Genomic DNA, 18433 nt, shown 5'->3' with positions numbered 1-18433 from the left:
TTGACTCACTACAGGACCCAGCGGTTACCTCACACAGGGGGAAGGGGTAGAATATGTATGCCTCAACAGGAGGATGCAATAGTTGGGATGGTCATTGCCAACAAAAGCATAGGGCTAAGATAAATATGCAACAACATAATTCCAGACAACAACATATTTCCAAACATTGACAGTGTTCGCACAACAACCATTTCAAGAGTGCTACAGAAACATCAGATCAGGATGAAACAGTTGTACACTGTCGCCTTTGACAGGAACTCTGAGCATGTCAAGGAACTCAGGTACCAATATGATGTTTATAAAGGTATATGTGAAGGTTTATAACCACTACCAACATGACCAGATGTCACTTCTAGATGCAATGGCTGCTGGGTATATAGTGAAAACATTGCTATTTGGTATGTATTTGTTATTGATTGTAAGGTATTTTGAGGAATTGATTTTATTGTATTTTTTGTCACGTTTCAGGTCTGTCTTGCCTTGTTTTATGTTTAATCATTTTTGTCTTAGTCACGTATTGTCTTATCATGTATTATGTTAGTCTAGGTTTGTCATGTTGTTTAGTTTATTTCTTGTTACGATAAATTGTCTTGTCATGTCTAGTTTTCGTTACGATTATTTTACCTTGTTATGTTGAGTGGTTATCGTCTTAGTTCGTTTAGTGTTATGTTTTGATTTATGTTTATTGTTACGTAAACTGGTCGTTGTTTAAACACACACTTTTACATGTCTTTCCGCAAACCTTGCATTCCGGCTTTCTCTCTCTCTCCCTTTCTGTCACTCACACCCTAATTGTTTCTATTTGTCTATTTACTAAAACTACTAATGCTAGATCAGGATTGGGTAATACTAACAGACTAATCATGTGTTCATGTTACCTTACGTTTCTCGTGCATGTCATTTACTAATGCTAGGGCAGGATAGGTTTATTAATAACGATTACTAATTACCTTGTTAACTTGTCATCCATCGCACCTGTTTTCCATTCCAGCACCTGCTCTCTAACTAATTGTCTACACCTGCATTTATAGCCCAGTCGCACTTCTGTTCTTTGCGAAATTGGCTGCCTCTTGTCTGTCAAAGCAACGCTTGAGCATGATTACCATTGAGGTCACGTTACGATCCAAGCCTGTTTATCGACCACCGTTTATTGATTTCTGTTTCGTTGACCATCGCTTGTTTTTGATCACGTCCTCGCCTACTGCTTTTGTACCTTTGCCTCGCTGTTTGTTTTATGGTTTCGACTTCCGCATCGGCCTCGACTACGACTCTGCCTGCCGCCCGCCTGTGCTTCTGACCCGCTGACAGCTCTCCTGCTACCGGACCTCCCTGCACGTCTACCGACTACGAGTTTGCCTCTTCCCTCGGCACTGTGTTTTCTGATTGTTTGTTTATTGTTTTATTGGCTGGATCTACGTGTATGGACTTTGCTTGTTTTGACTACGCTCCTGGGATTCGTCCCGAATAAAGCCCTGACGGGACTTTATTTTACTATTCTTTCTGTGTCGTGCATTTTGGGTCCAACCCCCACGCTTTTCTGAACTACAGTATATTGCCCTGTGAGAACAAATGGCAAAATACAGTAAACCCAGTGAAGAATACTGTTGCTTTTGTGATTTTCTTTATAATATATTGTTTTACATTTACGCAGTAAAAAAAATATATATATATATATATTCTGGGTTTCTGATAGTTAAACATTCATTCATTTACAGTTTGCTGTAAATTTACCACACCGCCATGGCATCTATTGTAAGATGCAAACCAACAGATCAAAAGTTTATTTAGCTGCTTGGCTTGAAGTATTTGCATATACAAATATAGAGGAAAGGGAAACGCATACGATATGTATTTAGCAACGCTCCAAGTTTTATGTGTTTTGTAGTTCATTGAACATTGAGTGGCAAAGTAGTCTTATGGGAGAAAGCATATGCTATAGTTACGTGAGTCACTTTTGGGTGAAATATTAAGTGTTTTGGTGGCTGAAGTGTATACTGTATACTTGTATAGATAGTCCAGTTTATTAAAATCCACCACAGCGCCGTCTTGGAGATTACATCTTAGTGCATACGAATGAATAGAGGACGCAGTAAAAAAAACTTTGTTTAGAAATTAGGGTACATAAACCACCAGACCAGTACCCAGATGATTTAGATTTTTAGGATACATCGCCTACGTGAATGGTTTCGTTTCAGTCTCATTACAATGAGTGATAGAGAAACGAAACCTAAAACCTATCCGGTCGAATTTGTGGGAAGAGCGGATAACCTTTGTAATTATTTAATGGAATTATCACAAAGTAAATGTCATCAAATAAACCAGACATCAATTTTATAGCAATTCTGAATGATGTGAGTTCACATGTCCAGAGCTTTAGTGCGACAGTTCGGCCCAGAAGAAGTAAAAGTTAAAAAAAAAAAAAAAAAAAAAAAAAATTTACGGCCATATTTACTTGATTTCTAGCTCATAAGGAAGCGTTTTCTTCCGCATTGGGTTATTCTGCGGAAACAAGAAGTTCGTCTTGACCTCATTCACTCGTAAATTACTTTTTGTTTTTTAGCCTGAAATTTCAAAACTATGGCATTCAAAAGAGGAATCTGATATTATCGTCCAGTGAGTAGGTCTATAAAGTTCAATCTTGATGTTCAGAACAGTAACTGGAGAATCAGTTGCTTATTTTGGGGCTTAAATAGTTACTGTATGCTGTGTTATTATAATTGTTTTGCCTAATGGAAACTTCAGAAAACGTAATACGGACTACTGAAACGTCGATAATTTAGAACTACTATGTGTTTTATGATAAACTCCACTGGCCGTGATTATTTATTTATTATTTATTTGTTTATTTATTTTTTTATTTATTCGTGAAATGCTACAAGCGAGGAATGTTGCTCTCTGTGAGCTATGACTGATGACTGTTCAATTAGCCCTCTGAGAACCAGAGAGCACTCCGGTCTTTCAGAAGTTCCGAGCGATCAGGGCGTTGTTATTTGGAAACACGGAGCACTGTACGCTCTGAGAGCAAATTAACGCAGCCGATATCGTAGCTAGTGGGTAGCGATTGTGACAATGTATCGTTGAAAAGCTATAGTTGTAAGACGGATGTGGGCTGATTTTTGAAAAATGAGTTCTTGTAATTCTCTACAAGCTAATGTTTAATGCCTGGTTCATAGCTGGCCCATTGGGAATACATTACATTCAGTTGCCAGCGCACTTATCATAACCGGTGTACAGTACTGTATAAACAAATACAAAGATCGGATAAATTACTTAGACTCTATTTAAGGGGTTAATACACATACGTTTATGAAATTATTTACAGAAAAAAAAGACAATCTGATTTTTTATCTATTCTCTTCATATTGTGTATCCCTTTCTATCTTTTCCACAGAACCCAGCCCAGGTTAAAGTCCTGAATGATTTTAAGATGGCTGAACAAAGTCAGACCAAAGTAAGAGAGTATCTGCCTACAAAAACAGTTTCTAAACAAATTTGTTCAAATACGCTTCATGTGCGTACATGTGCGTGTGTCTTTATGCGTTCGAGAGAGTAGGCACATTAAATATCACCTTCAATTTTGTATCTTTCCTGTGAATGTAATTTGACAGAAAGATTATGATATTCATTCTTTTATACATTCATCATTTATTTTGTCCTGCCGTTATTTTTATAAAGGAGATAATTACATTTTGGATTACAATACATGTACACCCACATGCAATCACACACCACATGTATCCATGGATAATGATGCTTTTTATCCAAAGCAACTCATAGTAAGCAGGGGCCAATCCCCCCTGAATCAGTGTGGGGCTAAGTTCAAGGGCCCAGTGGCTGTACTGACCTTGTTGGGGCTTGAACGCCCACCCTTCCAGGTCCCAGTCAAGCACCATAGTCATGAGGCTATAGGCTGTGCGTGAGTGTGTGTGCACGTGTGTTTGTGTGTATGTGTATGTGTAAAATATCACATTCAAATCGTTTGTGAAAAATGTTACCATAGCCCAAAAATAGTGGATGCAAATGGTGGGTCCAAAGCAAAAAATCTGATTGGCCACCCTGTGGCCACCCCATAGGTTTTTATGCATTCAGTTGCTGCCACATGATTGGCTGATTCAATATTTGCATTTACAAGCTTGTGTGCAGGTCTACCTAATAAATTGGTCACTGAGTGTAATTTAATACTTGGCAATTTTTTGTTTATAATTACATACGTGTTATGCTATGTTTTATATGATCTGTGATATTGTTCTTGGTTGTTTTCATGCCAAGACCTTGGCAAAAGTTTAAACATGGAACACATTACTGTATATGTTGGCTGTGTGTTGTAAAATACAAGAATTTCACTAAAGTTATTTCTCTTTTTTTATCTTTCATTGCAGTTCACACACACACACACACGCGCGCACACACACACACACACACACACACACACACACACACACACAATACTGTTAAACAATGATTTCATGGGACTGTTCTGAAAAAAAAAAAAACCATGGCTTGATGATGACAGCAAAGACAGAAAAAAGTTATGACCTAAAAGCTAAGAGGAGGGAAAATTGGCCAAAATATGCTTTGGCCAATGAAAGCATTCATTTTGTCAATGGGGTAGCTTACATTGCCGGTCCGCCAACTTACTAACTGTATAGCTAGCTAGATTAGCCTAGAATAATTGGTGCATACAATTAATACAAATACTGTTAATTACATTAATTCATACTTGCTTTATTATTCATGTTCACAAGTTAGCCAGGAAATTATATAGTGTATGCCAATACACCCTTTCATAGCTTTTTCTCTTGTGTCATTAACTTAAACTGGAGAATAACCTAAGGAGACCAGAGAGCTCACAAATGCAGACTGCTTCAGGTTCATGTAGAAAATTGAGAAGCCATACAGTTTTGAGTTTATGGCAAATGAAGCAATGAACAGGCTCAGAATTACATCAGTTAAAACAAATACATTTTTGTTTTCTCAGAATTTCTAAAGGATAACTTTCATTACAATGTTACTAAGGTTCAAATCAAGTTATGCTAAACTGAAATCTTTTATCACACCGAACAGGAAGAAGCACCAACCTGGCTGACTGAATTACCGGCTGAGATTAAGACCTGGACTAAAGACCATGTCAGACAGTGGGCTCTTAACGAGAATCTAGTGGACGCTGCTGTTGCAGAGATCCTATACGATCAGCTCATTGACGGGGCCAGCCTACTCTCGGTCAAAGAGTCAGACCTCTGGCTTATAGGCATTAAGTTGGGACCAATAAAACACATCCTTTGCAAGAGGGATGAACTTGTGCTACTTAAGGCAAAGCAACTTGAGGAAAATAAAGTTGTCAGTCAGTGCAATCAGTGCAGAGCCTACCCTTTCAACAGATGCCATGATGCCTACCGATACACAGCGAACAGTATACTTGAGGTGACCGAGACAGGTCCGTCACGTTATATTGAACCATGCCACGAATTCAAAGCCTTTATCCACACAGAAGAGGCCAGTGCTGAGGATAAAATGAAGAAGTTTACCGATGAGGCTCTCCGTTTCGCAGCAGCCTGCATGAATAGCCGCACCAACGGCACCATTCATTTTGGAGTGGGTGACTTACCGTGGTTCAAACATGGAGAGATTGTAGGAGTTTTTGTTCAGGACAAGGAAGCCTTTGTGAATGGATTGCACAAAGCTATAGAGGGTCATTTTGAACACAAACATATTGAGGCTGCAAAGAAATGCATTAAGCCACCTCGATTTGTTCAGGTTCTCAACCGAGATGCGACATCCTCTGACAAGTATGTGATTGAGGTGGACATAGTGGCAGCACATCAGATCTGTAAAGAGAATATCTATCACATCTACAATGTCAACAAGCAAAAGGCAAGAAAAAAAGGGCAAAGCATGGACAAGGACAAAGAAGAGGAGCGCAAGTTATTCTTCATCCGAGATGGTCCCAGCAGCAAAGATCTCCTGGCACAGCCCAGCCAGAAAGAATACGAAAAATTTGTTGAGAACATCAAACAGCTATCAGAGTTCAGAGGAGAAGCAGAGAAAAAGCATTTCACTGATGTGAAAGCAAGTGTCCAGGCATCCAGGCTCAGTGAAATGCTAACAGGTGGATCTCAGTCCTTAGATAAGTCCCACTTTGAGCGGTATTTATTGATCACCAACAAATCACATGATTTGCAGTTGGAATCCCTTGAATTTCTTCTTGAGATGGATCTGACTGCTGTGTTGGATTTTGACCCAGAGTCTGAAATAAATGGACTGTGTAAGTTTTTTTCTGAGCAGCGGAGGATAAATACCCATTTACCTAAGAATTACAAGATTACAGAGGCAGTCGAGAACATAGCAGAAAAACTGAAACTTACAAAGAACACCAGTTGGGTGTTCTGCAATGGAAAAACCAAAGTGGAGATGCCTTCAGACCCAGATAACTGGTTCACTGAAAAAGGAGCTTCTGTACGAGATGTTGTTTCTTTCCTGTGTCGTAAGGATGTACTTCCACACAAAAAATTCCTGGTTGTCGTCTTGTTGTTATCCAGTGTGAGTGACAGAATGGACCCTTTGCTAGAGAGCTTCAGTATGTTCTGTCAGGAGCTCCAAGGCACTGGACAGATCCTGTGCATCTGTGAGGATGAGAGTGCCTTCACTTGCTGGAACAACCTAATTAGAGCACGCAGGCTGAACATCTCAGAAAGGTCTATCTATGAGCTCAGTCTGGCTGAGATTAATGGGACTATACTGAGCCTGTGGTCAGACAACCGCAGGTCTAGCCGTTTCTTGCCCTCCGGGGGAGGCAGCAAGGTCCTCCTGAAAAAAAAGGCAGAGGAATGCTTAGATACCCTCAGCATTCTCTGTGTCAATCAGTGTGAAGGAGGCACTGAAGAGAGGGAATCCCTGGAGGAGAGCTTCTATAAAGGAGGTGAAGTGTCCTGGTGGAACTTCTATTTCTGTGAGCAGCCGGGATCCATGCCGTTTATCAAAAGAGACAAGTATGACCTCATTAAGGACGCAATCATTCCGCAACTGCGTTCCTTGAGGCAAGCCTGTGTGTTCTTCAACTTAATGCATTTCCCAGGCTGTGGGGGCACCACACTAGCAAAGCATATCTTGTGGTCACTGAAGGACACATTTCGCTGCGCTGTTTTGAGGGACACAGCGGATAACTTTGCTGAAGTTGCCAGACAAGTGGTTGATCTACTGATTTATGAGTCCGCAGAACATTCCACAAGGTTACCTGTGCTGCTGATGATGGATGCAATTGAAGAATTGGATGCTGTATATCGTCTGCAGAAGCGCATTGATGAAGAGATTGTTAAGAGGGATTGCAGTTCAAATTGTGCACAAGTCATACTGCTCAATTGCATGAGGACAGACTCCTTGGATCAGACCGAAGCAACTAAGGACACTGTTTTCATTGGCAATAACCTTTCAGAGTCAGAACAGAAACTGTTCAAGGTGAATCTGGGTCAAATTGAGAAGACCTACAAGAATGCAGTCACATTCTATGGTTTCATGATAATGAAGACAAACTTCTCACAAGAATACATTCAGAGCATTACCCAGAATACACTCAAGAACTTCAACTTTGAAAGCAAACCTGCTCAGCTTTTTGCTGTGTTGACCCTGCTGACTGTGTACTGGAAACGTGCAGTGCTCTCTGTGTCTCTCTGTGAAGATTTTCTGGGAATGCAAATTAAGCCGTTGTTTGCTTCCAAAAAGGTAGAGGATGAGTTTGGAAAGTTCTCCGCATTTCTGACCCGTTCCACGGTGGAAGCTAAGGTGGTCTATCAGGCAATGAAAGTCATTCACCCCTCTATAGCAAACTGCTGTTTGCAGGAAATTACGACCACTTTCAAGGTGTCAAGAGCTAAGATTTTGAATATGCTGTTGACTAATAGTGCTTTTTTTGAATGCACACAAGGGAAAGATAAACTCATGCAGGATGTGCGCAACATATTGCTGAAACGGCAACACATGGAGAAGGAAAGCATGTTCTCTCCTGTAATCCATGCAATTATCAAGGACAAACCAGGGGAAGAAGAAATGGTTCTGCAAAATGCAGCAAAGTGCTTTGACAAAGATGCTTTCATTGCTCAGCTTCTTGCTAGGTACCAATACCTGAAGAAGGATTTCAGACAAGCAAAAGAGTGGGCTAGGAAAGCGAAAGGAATTAATCAGGAAAGCTCCTACATTGCTGATACATCTGCACAAGTCATTAAGCATGAGCTGAAACATGCCATTAGGGATAGCAATAAAGACCCTATGAGACCAGAAAAACTTAGGGACTGTCTAAAAATGGCACGATCTGCAAGAGATGCCTTCAGGGAAACCAAAGAAATTGCCGAGAAGGAGATTGCATTCAGAGCCAAAGTGAAGAGGTACAACAGCCCTTACAATTTAGCTGGCTGTCTCGGAGAAATCCAAGTAGCTGTGATCATCATGGACATTTTGGAAAAGGTCCCGGTTTTTGCTCCATCTGATCGTGTACAGAACAATGTCTTGGAACAGGTACTCTCTGGAAAAATTACAATCAAGGATGTTTCCAGGAATGACAACAGGCATGGTCATTCACAGTACTACGGTGTGCTTGAAGAGTTTAGCGATCTTATTTGTGAACTTAAGAGCACCATGAAAAATCTCTTCTATTTTTTTGATGCCTTCTTTGTTAACTTAGGCCCAGATGAACAAACGGAGAGAAATGTGCAAAAGCTTGTCATGTGTTGGAATCGCTATGCTGGATTTTTCTGCAAATCAGGTGTTGCCGAATTTCAGATGCAAGAATTTCTGGAGGAGAACCAAGCTGACACTTGTTTGAGGCTTCTTGACAAGCTCTCAAAGGAGACCTCAGTCGAAACAATGGAGAAAATTGTGAGTACTTATCAATTAAATCTGGATAACAAATCTCGGAAGGACTGGACGGTCAAGGACAGAGTCAATTTCATCTATGCCAACATTGTTCTTGTAAATGTCAAGCCAACATCACTATACATAAAGCGATACACAACCCTCCTGGATCTACTGTACAGTGTTCTCAGGGATCCGGTCCCACACAAGGACAGCATGGTATTGCACTTCATCGCAGTCGCTCTTTTGTGGCCTGGGCCAAATCCTTTTGCAAAAGCTGAAAGCCTTTTGCCGAATTTGGGAAGTTACATCTCTCAGATGAAGACATCATTCTGTAGCGAAATGGAATCTGTTTGCCACGGCAAGAAACCTGTGGTCCATTTCTACTTGGGAAAGAAGCAAGGATATGCTCGCCTGGTCTACCGTGCAGATGTTGAAAGGTTTGCTGGCCCACAGTCTGGTTCCCTGGGGGAAAATGAAATGTGGAGCCATAAGGAAGTCCAGAACCTTCTTTGCAGAGCAACTGGAGTGGTGCAGAGAAACACCATTTTAGCAGATACGCCACACCGAGATGTAAAGATTGAGGTGAATCCAGTGTACAAAAGCCAATTGGGTGGAGGAGAATGTAAAAGGGTATCCTTCTTCATTGGCTTCTCTATGAATGGTCCTCTCGCATTCGATGTAAAGTTTGATTAGACTTCTGGCAGCCTTGTTCTGCCAGATGAATGGCATTTTCCTGCCCGTCTAAATTAAAACACTCTGCCTTTACCAGCCTGAATCAGAAGAATCACATGAAATAAGGTTTTTGAAATCTGGGAGTCACTCCTCCGGAAAGAATCCCCTCTCTGTTGCAGCACACAATGTATGAATGTGTGGGACTAGTTTTATTATTGTTTTTTTATTATTGTTTTTGATATTTTGGTGCTAGATATGTTTATTCATTTTGCTCACTGCTGTGAAATAAGTTTCATGGTTGCACTGAATATTAATCAAATAGGCCCTTGTCCTTATCTTTGTTGTACTCTTAGCACTTGAAGTTGCACTTCCCTCAAGGGTCTTACAGCACACTTGTTCCTGGTGATGGGTATGCACTTTTACACTTTGTTGTACATCACTCTGTATAAGAGCATCTGCCAAACGGCAATAATGTAATGTCATGTAAAAGGTGACTGGCTGGCTGCTCTCTGATAGCTGGATTCCTGAAGCCCCCCCCCAAAAACCTCTAGCTCCCCCCACCCCCTGTCAGGTGTCCTGTCCATATATAGCTTTATTTTCTTTATCTGGTTTTTATTAATGATAATGTAATAGACATAGCTTTGGAAATATGTGTTATTTGGCTTGTGGTGCTTTCTTTTTTCTCAATACAAATTGTTGTCTGTTAGGTTAAAATGACATGCGTTGATTAGGAATTGGCCTTCTCTGTCTTTTTGCTGACATCACACTTTCACACTTCTATAAGTCATTCCATGCAACACCATCTGCTGTTAAGTGATTGTAATGTTTCACATCTAATGTGAATGTATTCTGGATGTCCATCCATTAATTTAACCTGCTTATCCTGAACAGGGTCACAGGGGTTGGAGCCTATCCCAGCATACATTGGGCAGCCAGTCTCTCATCTGACCATTTTAAAAATAATTTTATACATTGTGGTTCTTTCATTTTTTGTCAATTTATTGCTAACATATATACATTTATTTTACAGTAATATACTTTTCTTTGCACTGTGCAATATGACACTATTTTACAGTTCACATTGTTTAAATCTGATCATGTTTGTTATTGCACTGGTGTCCATCAGGAAACACACTTCTGTTACTGAAGAGGCACGCTGAATCAACCTGTTTTTCACTGCTATGCTCCAAGATTTTATCACATTTTGCATTAATAAAATATTTTTAAGTATCTCTGCATCATGAACCATTGGCTTTTGCACAGTCACATCACAGTGGAATCTCCAACTAAAAAAAAGTCTAGCTACTCATCTGCACAAAGCTCATACACAAAGCAAATATGACAAATATTAAATTGTTGAGATAAAACTTATGGAAAGTTACAACCAGGGCCGTAACTACCAATGAGGAAACCCAGGTCATGTCCTTTTTTTTTTTTTCATGCCCATTTGCAAAGCCTTTGCACAACCTTCTATTGTCAGGCGGGCAAACTCAGGAATGTGGACTCAAGTGCAGGAACACAAAGGCGGGAGAGTGGTTGAAATGAAGCATCTTTGCCGAATAAATTGACCAAAACAATAAATTCAAACAGGCAAACACATTAACCGGGGAACTCGGGAAAGCAGGAAGACAAAATATGGTAATTTGGGACACCTTCAGTATTTTTCTCCTAAACTAATTAATGTCATTCAGCATTTTCACCTCAAAGACCTTGTATATAAACGAAGTGTTCATGATCACATGACGTTGATTCTGTGACACTATTGAACAGTGTGTGGCGACAGTCACCCAGGAAGGCACAAGACTGCTTAGAGTAAGTACTATTTGGACCCATTATTTGCTAATGCCATGTCTGCTTTATTGTGACATGTATCAAAGTATGATGTAGTTATGCAACAAAAAGGTTTTGAATATAATGTTTCAATTCTTTAAATTGTATAATTTTGAGGTTGTCCCAAATTAACATATTTGGAAATTCGGGACACATAGTTTCAGGTAATTCGGGTTTCAACGTTGAAGATGAGCCAAAAAGTTATTGTCAAGCCCAGATTTAGAACGTTCAGGATCTAATTTTTTCAGTTACTTAACACATAAGTATTTATGTCACGTAAATGCAATCATTACACACAGTAAAATGTAATAGGCTACATATCGGAATTTGTCTTTTCATAATGCTGCACGTTTATCATGCCGTAATTAAAAAAAATGCTTATTGAATTGCATTTAATTGTGTGTTCTGTAAAAAACAGTAGCCTACGGCGTGTATTTTTTCCAATGCCAGTGAACGGGTTTCATTTCACAGTTAAATGTGACACTGACCTCAAGTAAGAGAGAGATAAGAAAGAGGCTAATCAAACAAACCCAGGCATATGTATTTGCATTTCATGTGGCTTTATTTGGCTGCAATTTTAGCCTGCACATTGCCAGAGAACCTGTGTGTGTGCATGTGTTTGTGTACGTGTATATTAAATAGGCTACCTTAAAATACAGTATTATCTTTATAGAGAATAAATAAATAAAAACCAATGACATTTGAATCAAATGTTTTTTCAGTCATTTTATGCAGACCTGGACATATTTATTGAGGAAAACTTGCAACAGGGAGACAAGAACCGCAGAACGGCAGATACAGAGGATCTATAAAACGAACAAGGTAAGGAAATGTTTTGGCTTGTTTGGTGTTGTTTGAGTGCTATTATTTTCTTGTACAATAGATACAATACAAAAAATGTGATGTAAGTAATGTAGTCTTTTCAAGTATTAATTATAATAATAACTAGAGATGTGCATTTCCTATAGAGAGTGATTGGGGAATCACTTTGGCTTTGGCTACTACTGCTAATACTATGGTGCGCCTTATATTTGGTAGGTGGGTGCTAGGGTGTTGCAAGGTGGTTGCAAAGGTGTAGCAGTAGCAGAAGACTTAATGTTTAATCCAGTTGTGATTTTTACGTGATATGAGCAATTATAATATTCAATTTGCTTATGAATTATAATAATTTTGCCCCAGTTTTTGAAATCAAAATAAAATATGAAATAATTGAATAATAAAAGCAACAAAACAAGATTCACAATCATGTTTTATTATGAACATAATACTAACAGTTTAGTGCACTCATGAAATTCTGATCCTACTAACAAACTGGCATAAGAAAACTTTGATAAATCCAACATTGTGTAAATGCATTTCCGAAAAATTTACGGTCAAATATTTTTGGCACACGTTAAATAAAGGAGGGCCATTGTACACTCACAATTACACGGTGCTTTGTTTCATATGTACAAGACAATGCTTTTTTTTTGTGGAAAATGAAAAGAGAATAATTCAAACCCAAACCATGCATTTTCTTTGTGTGTGCATTTATGTTATTATGATGACTGTATTTAATGCATATGCAGGTCGACACTGCGCAGTGATGAAGCAAAGTGTGGTTACCCTCCTGCTGATCTCAGGTCAGTGGCTACACCAGAAAATATAGGGATACTGTCTGTGTGTGTGTGTCTGTGTGTGGGTGTCTGTTTGTGTGTGTCTGTGTGTGTGTGTCTGTTTGTGTGTGTCTGTGTGTGTGTGTCTGTTTGTGTGTGTCTGTGTGTGTCTGTTTGTGTGTGTGTGCACATGGGTATGTTTGTGAGCTTCATACAACATACTAGATACTGTACTGTACTTTTTGTATTTTCTCATTTATTCCTGTCATTGAAGCAATAGTAATATTGTTTGTGTGTGTGTGTGTGCATGGACGCATATGAGTGTGTGTGTGTGTTTGCATGTACGCATGTGAGTATGTGTGTGTTTGTGTGTGTGTATGTGTGCGTTTGCATGCACACATGTGAGTGTGTGTGTGTGTATGTGTGTGCGGGTGCATGTGCATGCACGCATGTGAGTTTGTGTGTGTGCATGTGTATATGTGCGTTTGCATGCACGCATGTGAGTGAGTGTGTGTGTGTGTGTGTGTATTCCACAGGACTCTGCAGACTCTGTTCCTGCCTCACTTATCACTTTGTGAACACAAAAAGGAACTGGACAGACGCGCAGAGATACTGCAGAGACCATTACACTGACCTGGCCACTGCAGACAACCCAGAGGACATGAAGGCTTTGCTGGAAGCAGCTTATCGTCACCATGGTTGTCCTAATTTTCCGTCTTGGTGGATAGCATTTTATGAAGACCTGAACAGATGGCAGTTGTCTAACAGTCTGGACAATATTACCAAGGACTCCTGTGGGGTGATGCACAGAAGTGGTAAATGGTACCGTGGTTGGTGCAAAGAGGGAAGACCCTTCGCCTGCTATAACGGTGAGAATTCCTGTCTGTTTACGTCTCATAGCATGCAGCGGAACCTTTTACAAGAATATCACTCTTAGTTTCAATCTTTTCTTTTTTATGAATTCAATTATAATTGGCAGGTTACAACACAACTCTCCCAGAGATAGAAATGGATAGAAATGTAATGAATCAATGTAAAGACCAAAATGTTGTGCCTAGTAGTTTTGGCTGTGTATTAACAGCACATTGGATTTCAAATGAAACAATTAATATTGTACACTTTCTCTTTTAAATTAACGGTATTTACATCCAGTTTGGGTGAATCATGGTGAAAGCACTTTTTATACATAGTCTCCCATTTCGGCCACAGTGATGTTTGGGAAAAGTAGATTCATATGCTATTATTACTGACCTTTATTCATAAATGTGTTTCTCATTAGTCAGGCTTGTTCAACTGCTTTCTTTGCACAGATATAAGAGAGCATTCAGTATCTAGTCTTGGTTTTAGGCTTTTGGTTGCTTTGGAGTGTGATTGGTGTTTGTCTATACGAGGACCAATGAAGAGGAAAATAAGTTGTGCCAATGAAAGTCAATGGAGCCATTATGACATTACATTACATTAATGGCATTTGGCAGACGCTCTTATCCAGAGCAACGTACAGTTGATTACACTAAGCAGGCGACAGTCCTTCCCTAGAGCAATGCAGGGTTAAGGGCCTTGCTCAAGTGGATCTGTCCGTGACCCCCCCAGTCTGAAAATGAGTTATGTACAGAAAAGACATGCAACACCTTTTTCCAGAACTCTGCAGTTACTTACACTTACTTAGACTCTGAAGACAAACTTGATTGAAGCCTGGATCAACATCTCAAAAACGACATCTCCAGCCAATATGCACAGAGGCAAGGTGCAAGGTACTTCCACAATTTCCATTTGATATTCCTTATTCTGCTTCTTCCCCTCCCTCCAGACAATTTGGTCCTGGTCAGAGAGAAGAAGACTTGGGATGAGGCCCTGGCTTACTGCAGACAGCACTATAGGGTCCTGGTCTGCCCTTCCACAGAGCAGCTGCAGCTCTTGGTGAAGAGGAGGACTCTATACTCCTCCTCTGCTCACCTGTGGCTGGGTCTCAGATATTCCTGCGGCACTCACCGCTGGCTCTCCGTCGGAGGGGACAGCATCAGGTACCAGAACTGGGGCCCAGGGAACAACACCGGGGAGTGTGGCCACAGGGGGGCCATAGAGTCTGGATCTGGGCAATGGGTCAGCCTGCCTAAAACTGAGAGGCTGAACTTCATCTGCAGCACATGGGGTGAGTCTGTGAGAACACCACTAAATGTCCCCAAACACAAAACCCTAAAATGCCCCAAACACAACACCCTAAACGCCCAAAACACAACACCCTAAAACGCCCCAAACACAACACCACTAAACGCCCCAAAGACAACACCCCAAACCTCGCCAAACACAACACCCCAAACTGCCCCAAACACAACACCCCAAAATCGCCCCAAAGACAATACCCCAAACTACGCCAAACACAACAACCCAAACCGCACCAAACACAACATGTGCCATTTCCAACACACTTCCAGATCTAGTTAAGGTACACACTTTTTTTAGTTGTTTTCAACCAAGTCTGTGGTAAAAAATAAAAGTTAATCGTATGTAGGTAACACAAAAGTAGTAACGTTTGACAGAAAAAGAGTTGAAACTAACATAAAAGCAGTAAAACTGGAAGTCTGTTGGATATTAAAAAAACATTTTTTTGAAAGTGTATGGAAAAAACTCTTTCTGTCAGTGATAGTATACCAGTCAGCCTGGCATTGTATGTCATATACATGCTCTGCTGTGCTCTGGCATTGCTACCTATAATTACATTACATTATTGGCATTTGGCAGACGCTCTTATCCAGAGCGACGTACAACAATGTGCAAAGTGCAAACCCATAACCAGGGTGGTGCGCTGAAAGACCCGAGAGGGAAGTACAATTTCAACTGCTACCTGCACAACAAAGATACGGACCAGGGCCTATTTGATCATTTTTAAAATTGTAATACCTTGGTTGTATTGGCAATAGAGTAGAGCTGATGTGAACAAGAGAGGTATGAATAAACATATAAACATGCCTTTGTGTCTTTTAGGGGACAACGAGACAAACTCCACAGTGAGACACGTGCATGTATTCAGAGTGCAGCTGAGGACCGCTTCATCTCTCAATATGACTGACCCAGCAGTTGGGGAAGCCATCTTAGAGCAGGTGAGTGAGTGAGTGAGAGAGAGAGAGAGAGAGAGAGAGAGGGGGAGGGGGCGAGGAACGGAGGGAGAAAGGGAGACAGAAGGGGGAGTAGAGAGGGGGAGGGAGAGAGATTGAGGGATAGAGAGAAGGAAGTAGAGAAACAGAGAGAGGGAGAGAGGGATGAGAGAGAGGGAGACGGAGAGACAGAGACAAACAGATTACAGTTTGTTAAAGATTTTATGATTTTCTGTATCACATTCAATCTTAAATTTTAAATATAACCCTCTCCAGCTCATTTGCCTCACGGACCAATAAAGTCCACGATATATGATTTTCAACCAGTTAGATTTTTTCAGAAGACATGTAAAACAACACTTAAAATGCTGCTCCTCTGACAAAAAATGACCGTTTTGCATGGAATGTGGCCTCACCTCACATTCCTTCATACTTCTCTTGTGTTTATGTCAAAAAATGGCTGAATGACAATCCAACGAGTTTGCAGTTTATCACATGGTCGCATGATAGAGAACCAACTATTGAGAAATGTAAAACAATTCACTGCATCAGAACAGTCCTGAGGTTGATGGCGTGGTCCACAGATTTTGTTGGAAAATGCTATTTGTGAATTTGTTGTTCGTCAAATATTGATGCTGGTTGGACCCCAGGACTCATTTATCACAGCTATATACACTCAGTGACCACTTTATTAGGTACATTAGGTAGTTTGTTAATGCAAATATTTAATCAGCAATCAGTGTTGCAGCAACTAAATGCATAAAAGCATGCAAACATGGACAAGAGGTTCAGCTTGTTTTTAGACCAAATGTCAGAATGGAGAATGCATGACCTAAGTGACTTTGAACATGGAATGATTGTTGGTGGCGGAGAGGGTGGTTTGAGTATCTCAGAAACTGCTGATCTCCTGGGATTTTCACAGAGAATGATGAAAACCTTCCAGTGAGCCGCAGTTCTATGGGCAGACACTTGTTGTTAATGAGAGAGGTCAGGGCCAGACTAGTCAAAGCTGTCAGGAAGGTGACTGTAAACATCTATATCTTCGTATTTGTGCTAGTGGGAAAAAAGTGGACCTCGGAAAAAGTAATATAATATACATTTTAAAAAATTGCATAGATTGAACTTGATTATATGAGAGGATATATCTTACATTTGTTGTCAAACATTAAATGTTGAATGGGAAAATATTTAAACACAAATAACCACACTGTCGTGGCGGGGAGGACAGAGGAACCAGAAGCAGACAGGGGTGCAGAAAAAAAGGCAGGTTTAATTGCAAATGCAGGGGCAGGCAGAGCAGAGTCAAAAAACAGGCCAAGGTCAAAAGCCAGGGGCAAGGTCAAAAGCCAGGGGGTCAGTCCAACAAGGCAGAGGTACCGATATCCACAATAACCAAAGAAGAGTCCAGGGAAGCAGGCAGGGGTCAAAACCGGAATCGAGGGCAAGGGCAAGGGCAAGGGCAAGGGCAAGGGCAAGGGCAAGGGCAAGGGCAAGGGCAAGGGCAAGGAAACAAGGAGGCTAGAACTGGGGGAAGGAATCAAGGGCTCAGGACAAGAAAACCGGACAAGACAAACTAGCAGTGTGCAAATGAAAAGGACAGGTATAAATACACAGGGGAATGAGACAAACTAGGTGTGGCATGGGAGTGAGGGCGGTCTAACAAATAAACATCAGGTGAGACACATGAAAGGGTAATAGGACAATAACGAGGGGGAAACGAAAACGCGGACTGGATTCAGAAAGACACACATGTAATACAAACGGCTCCAGACTTGAGAGTAGACAATTGCAGAGAATCAGGAGATGCAGAGATACAGAGAGACAGGTGCGAATACTTCACTGAAACTAAGCAAGTAATCAGTGATAGAATAGGGAGGCGGAGTTACAGAACAGAATTGAAACTGGAGATGCGTTAGTAAGTTAGTTAAGTGATTTAAATTACAAATACCCAAAACTAGTGAATGTTAGTTTGTTAGTTTGACAAACATATTAGTGTGTTAGTATAATCAGTACTGTAAAAATTCTATGTTAGTTTGGATTAGTATATAGTGCTATGTACAAACATGAAATGGAGAGAAAGCAGGAAGTAAGGAATGCAAGATTGGAAGGAAGATTGAACCCCGGAACTACCATAAACACCCGAATAGTGGGGCACGCAGACAAGGGAGTGACTGGGCTAGTAAGCATTCAGACTCAGACATCAGGGGGAAGACGAGTGCAAAGACTAATGAAAATAAAGAGAACACCAGACATGAATATGAAAAATAATAAATTAAAAGAATAATGATAACAAACAATGATAAACTAACACACAGAACACAGGAACATAACACACACGTTACAATGGTGGTATGCAGAAGAGCATATCTGAACACACAACACATAAAACCTCTAATTGGA

At 40.5% G+C, this 18433-nt stretch overlaps 2 protein-coding genes across 6 annotated transcripts in view; both read left to right on the top strand.

The window, feature by feature from the left end:
* The first annotated feature begins 2496 nt into the window (after positions 1–2496).
* Positions 2497–10746, top strand: LOC133121922 (sterile alpha motif domain-containing protein 9-like). Its single transcript, XM_061231498.1, has 3 exons — positions 2497–2613; positions 3392–3451; positions 5065–10746. The coding sequence occupies exons 2-3, from the start codon at positions 3428–3430 to the stop codon at positions 9535–9537; spliced, it is 4497 nt and encodes a 1498-aa protein (XP_061087482.1). The 5' UTR covers positions 2497–2613; positions 3392–3427; the 3' UTR covers positions 9538–10746.
* A 148-nt stretch (positions 10747–10894) lies between these two features.
* Positions 10895–18433, top strand: part of LOC133121923 (uncharacterized) — a 10955-nt gene continuing 3416 nt past the window's right edge. Inside the window, exons 1-6 of one of the 5 annotated variants that reach the window (XM_061231502.1) lie at positions 10895–11328; positions 12069–12168; positions 12915–12968; positions 13478–13810; positions 14749–15090; positions 15924–16039. In XM_061231502.1, the coding sequence (XP_061087486.1) occupies positions 12932–12968; positions 13478–13810; positions 14749–15090; positions 15924–16039 (828 nt within the window). In that variant the 5' untranslated portion in view covers positions 10895–11328; positions 12069–12168; positions 12915–12931. The other 4 variants (XM_061231503.1, XM_061231504.1, XM_061231499.1 and 1 more) reach the window with 4 other exon arrangements.

The sequence above is a fragment of the Conger conger genome, chromosome 2, assembly GCF_963514075.1.
Source record: "Conger conger chromosome 2, fConCon1.1, whole genome shotgun sequence".
NCBI classification, from domain to species: domain Eukaryota; kingdom Metazoa; phylum Chordata; class Actinopteri; order Anguilliformes; family Congridae; genus Conger; species Conger conger.
The sequence above is the reverse complement of the archived record's forward strand: the minus strand, read 5'-3'. Positions and strand labels throughout refer to the sequence as shown.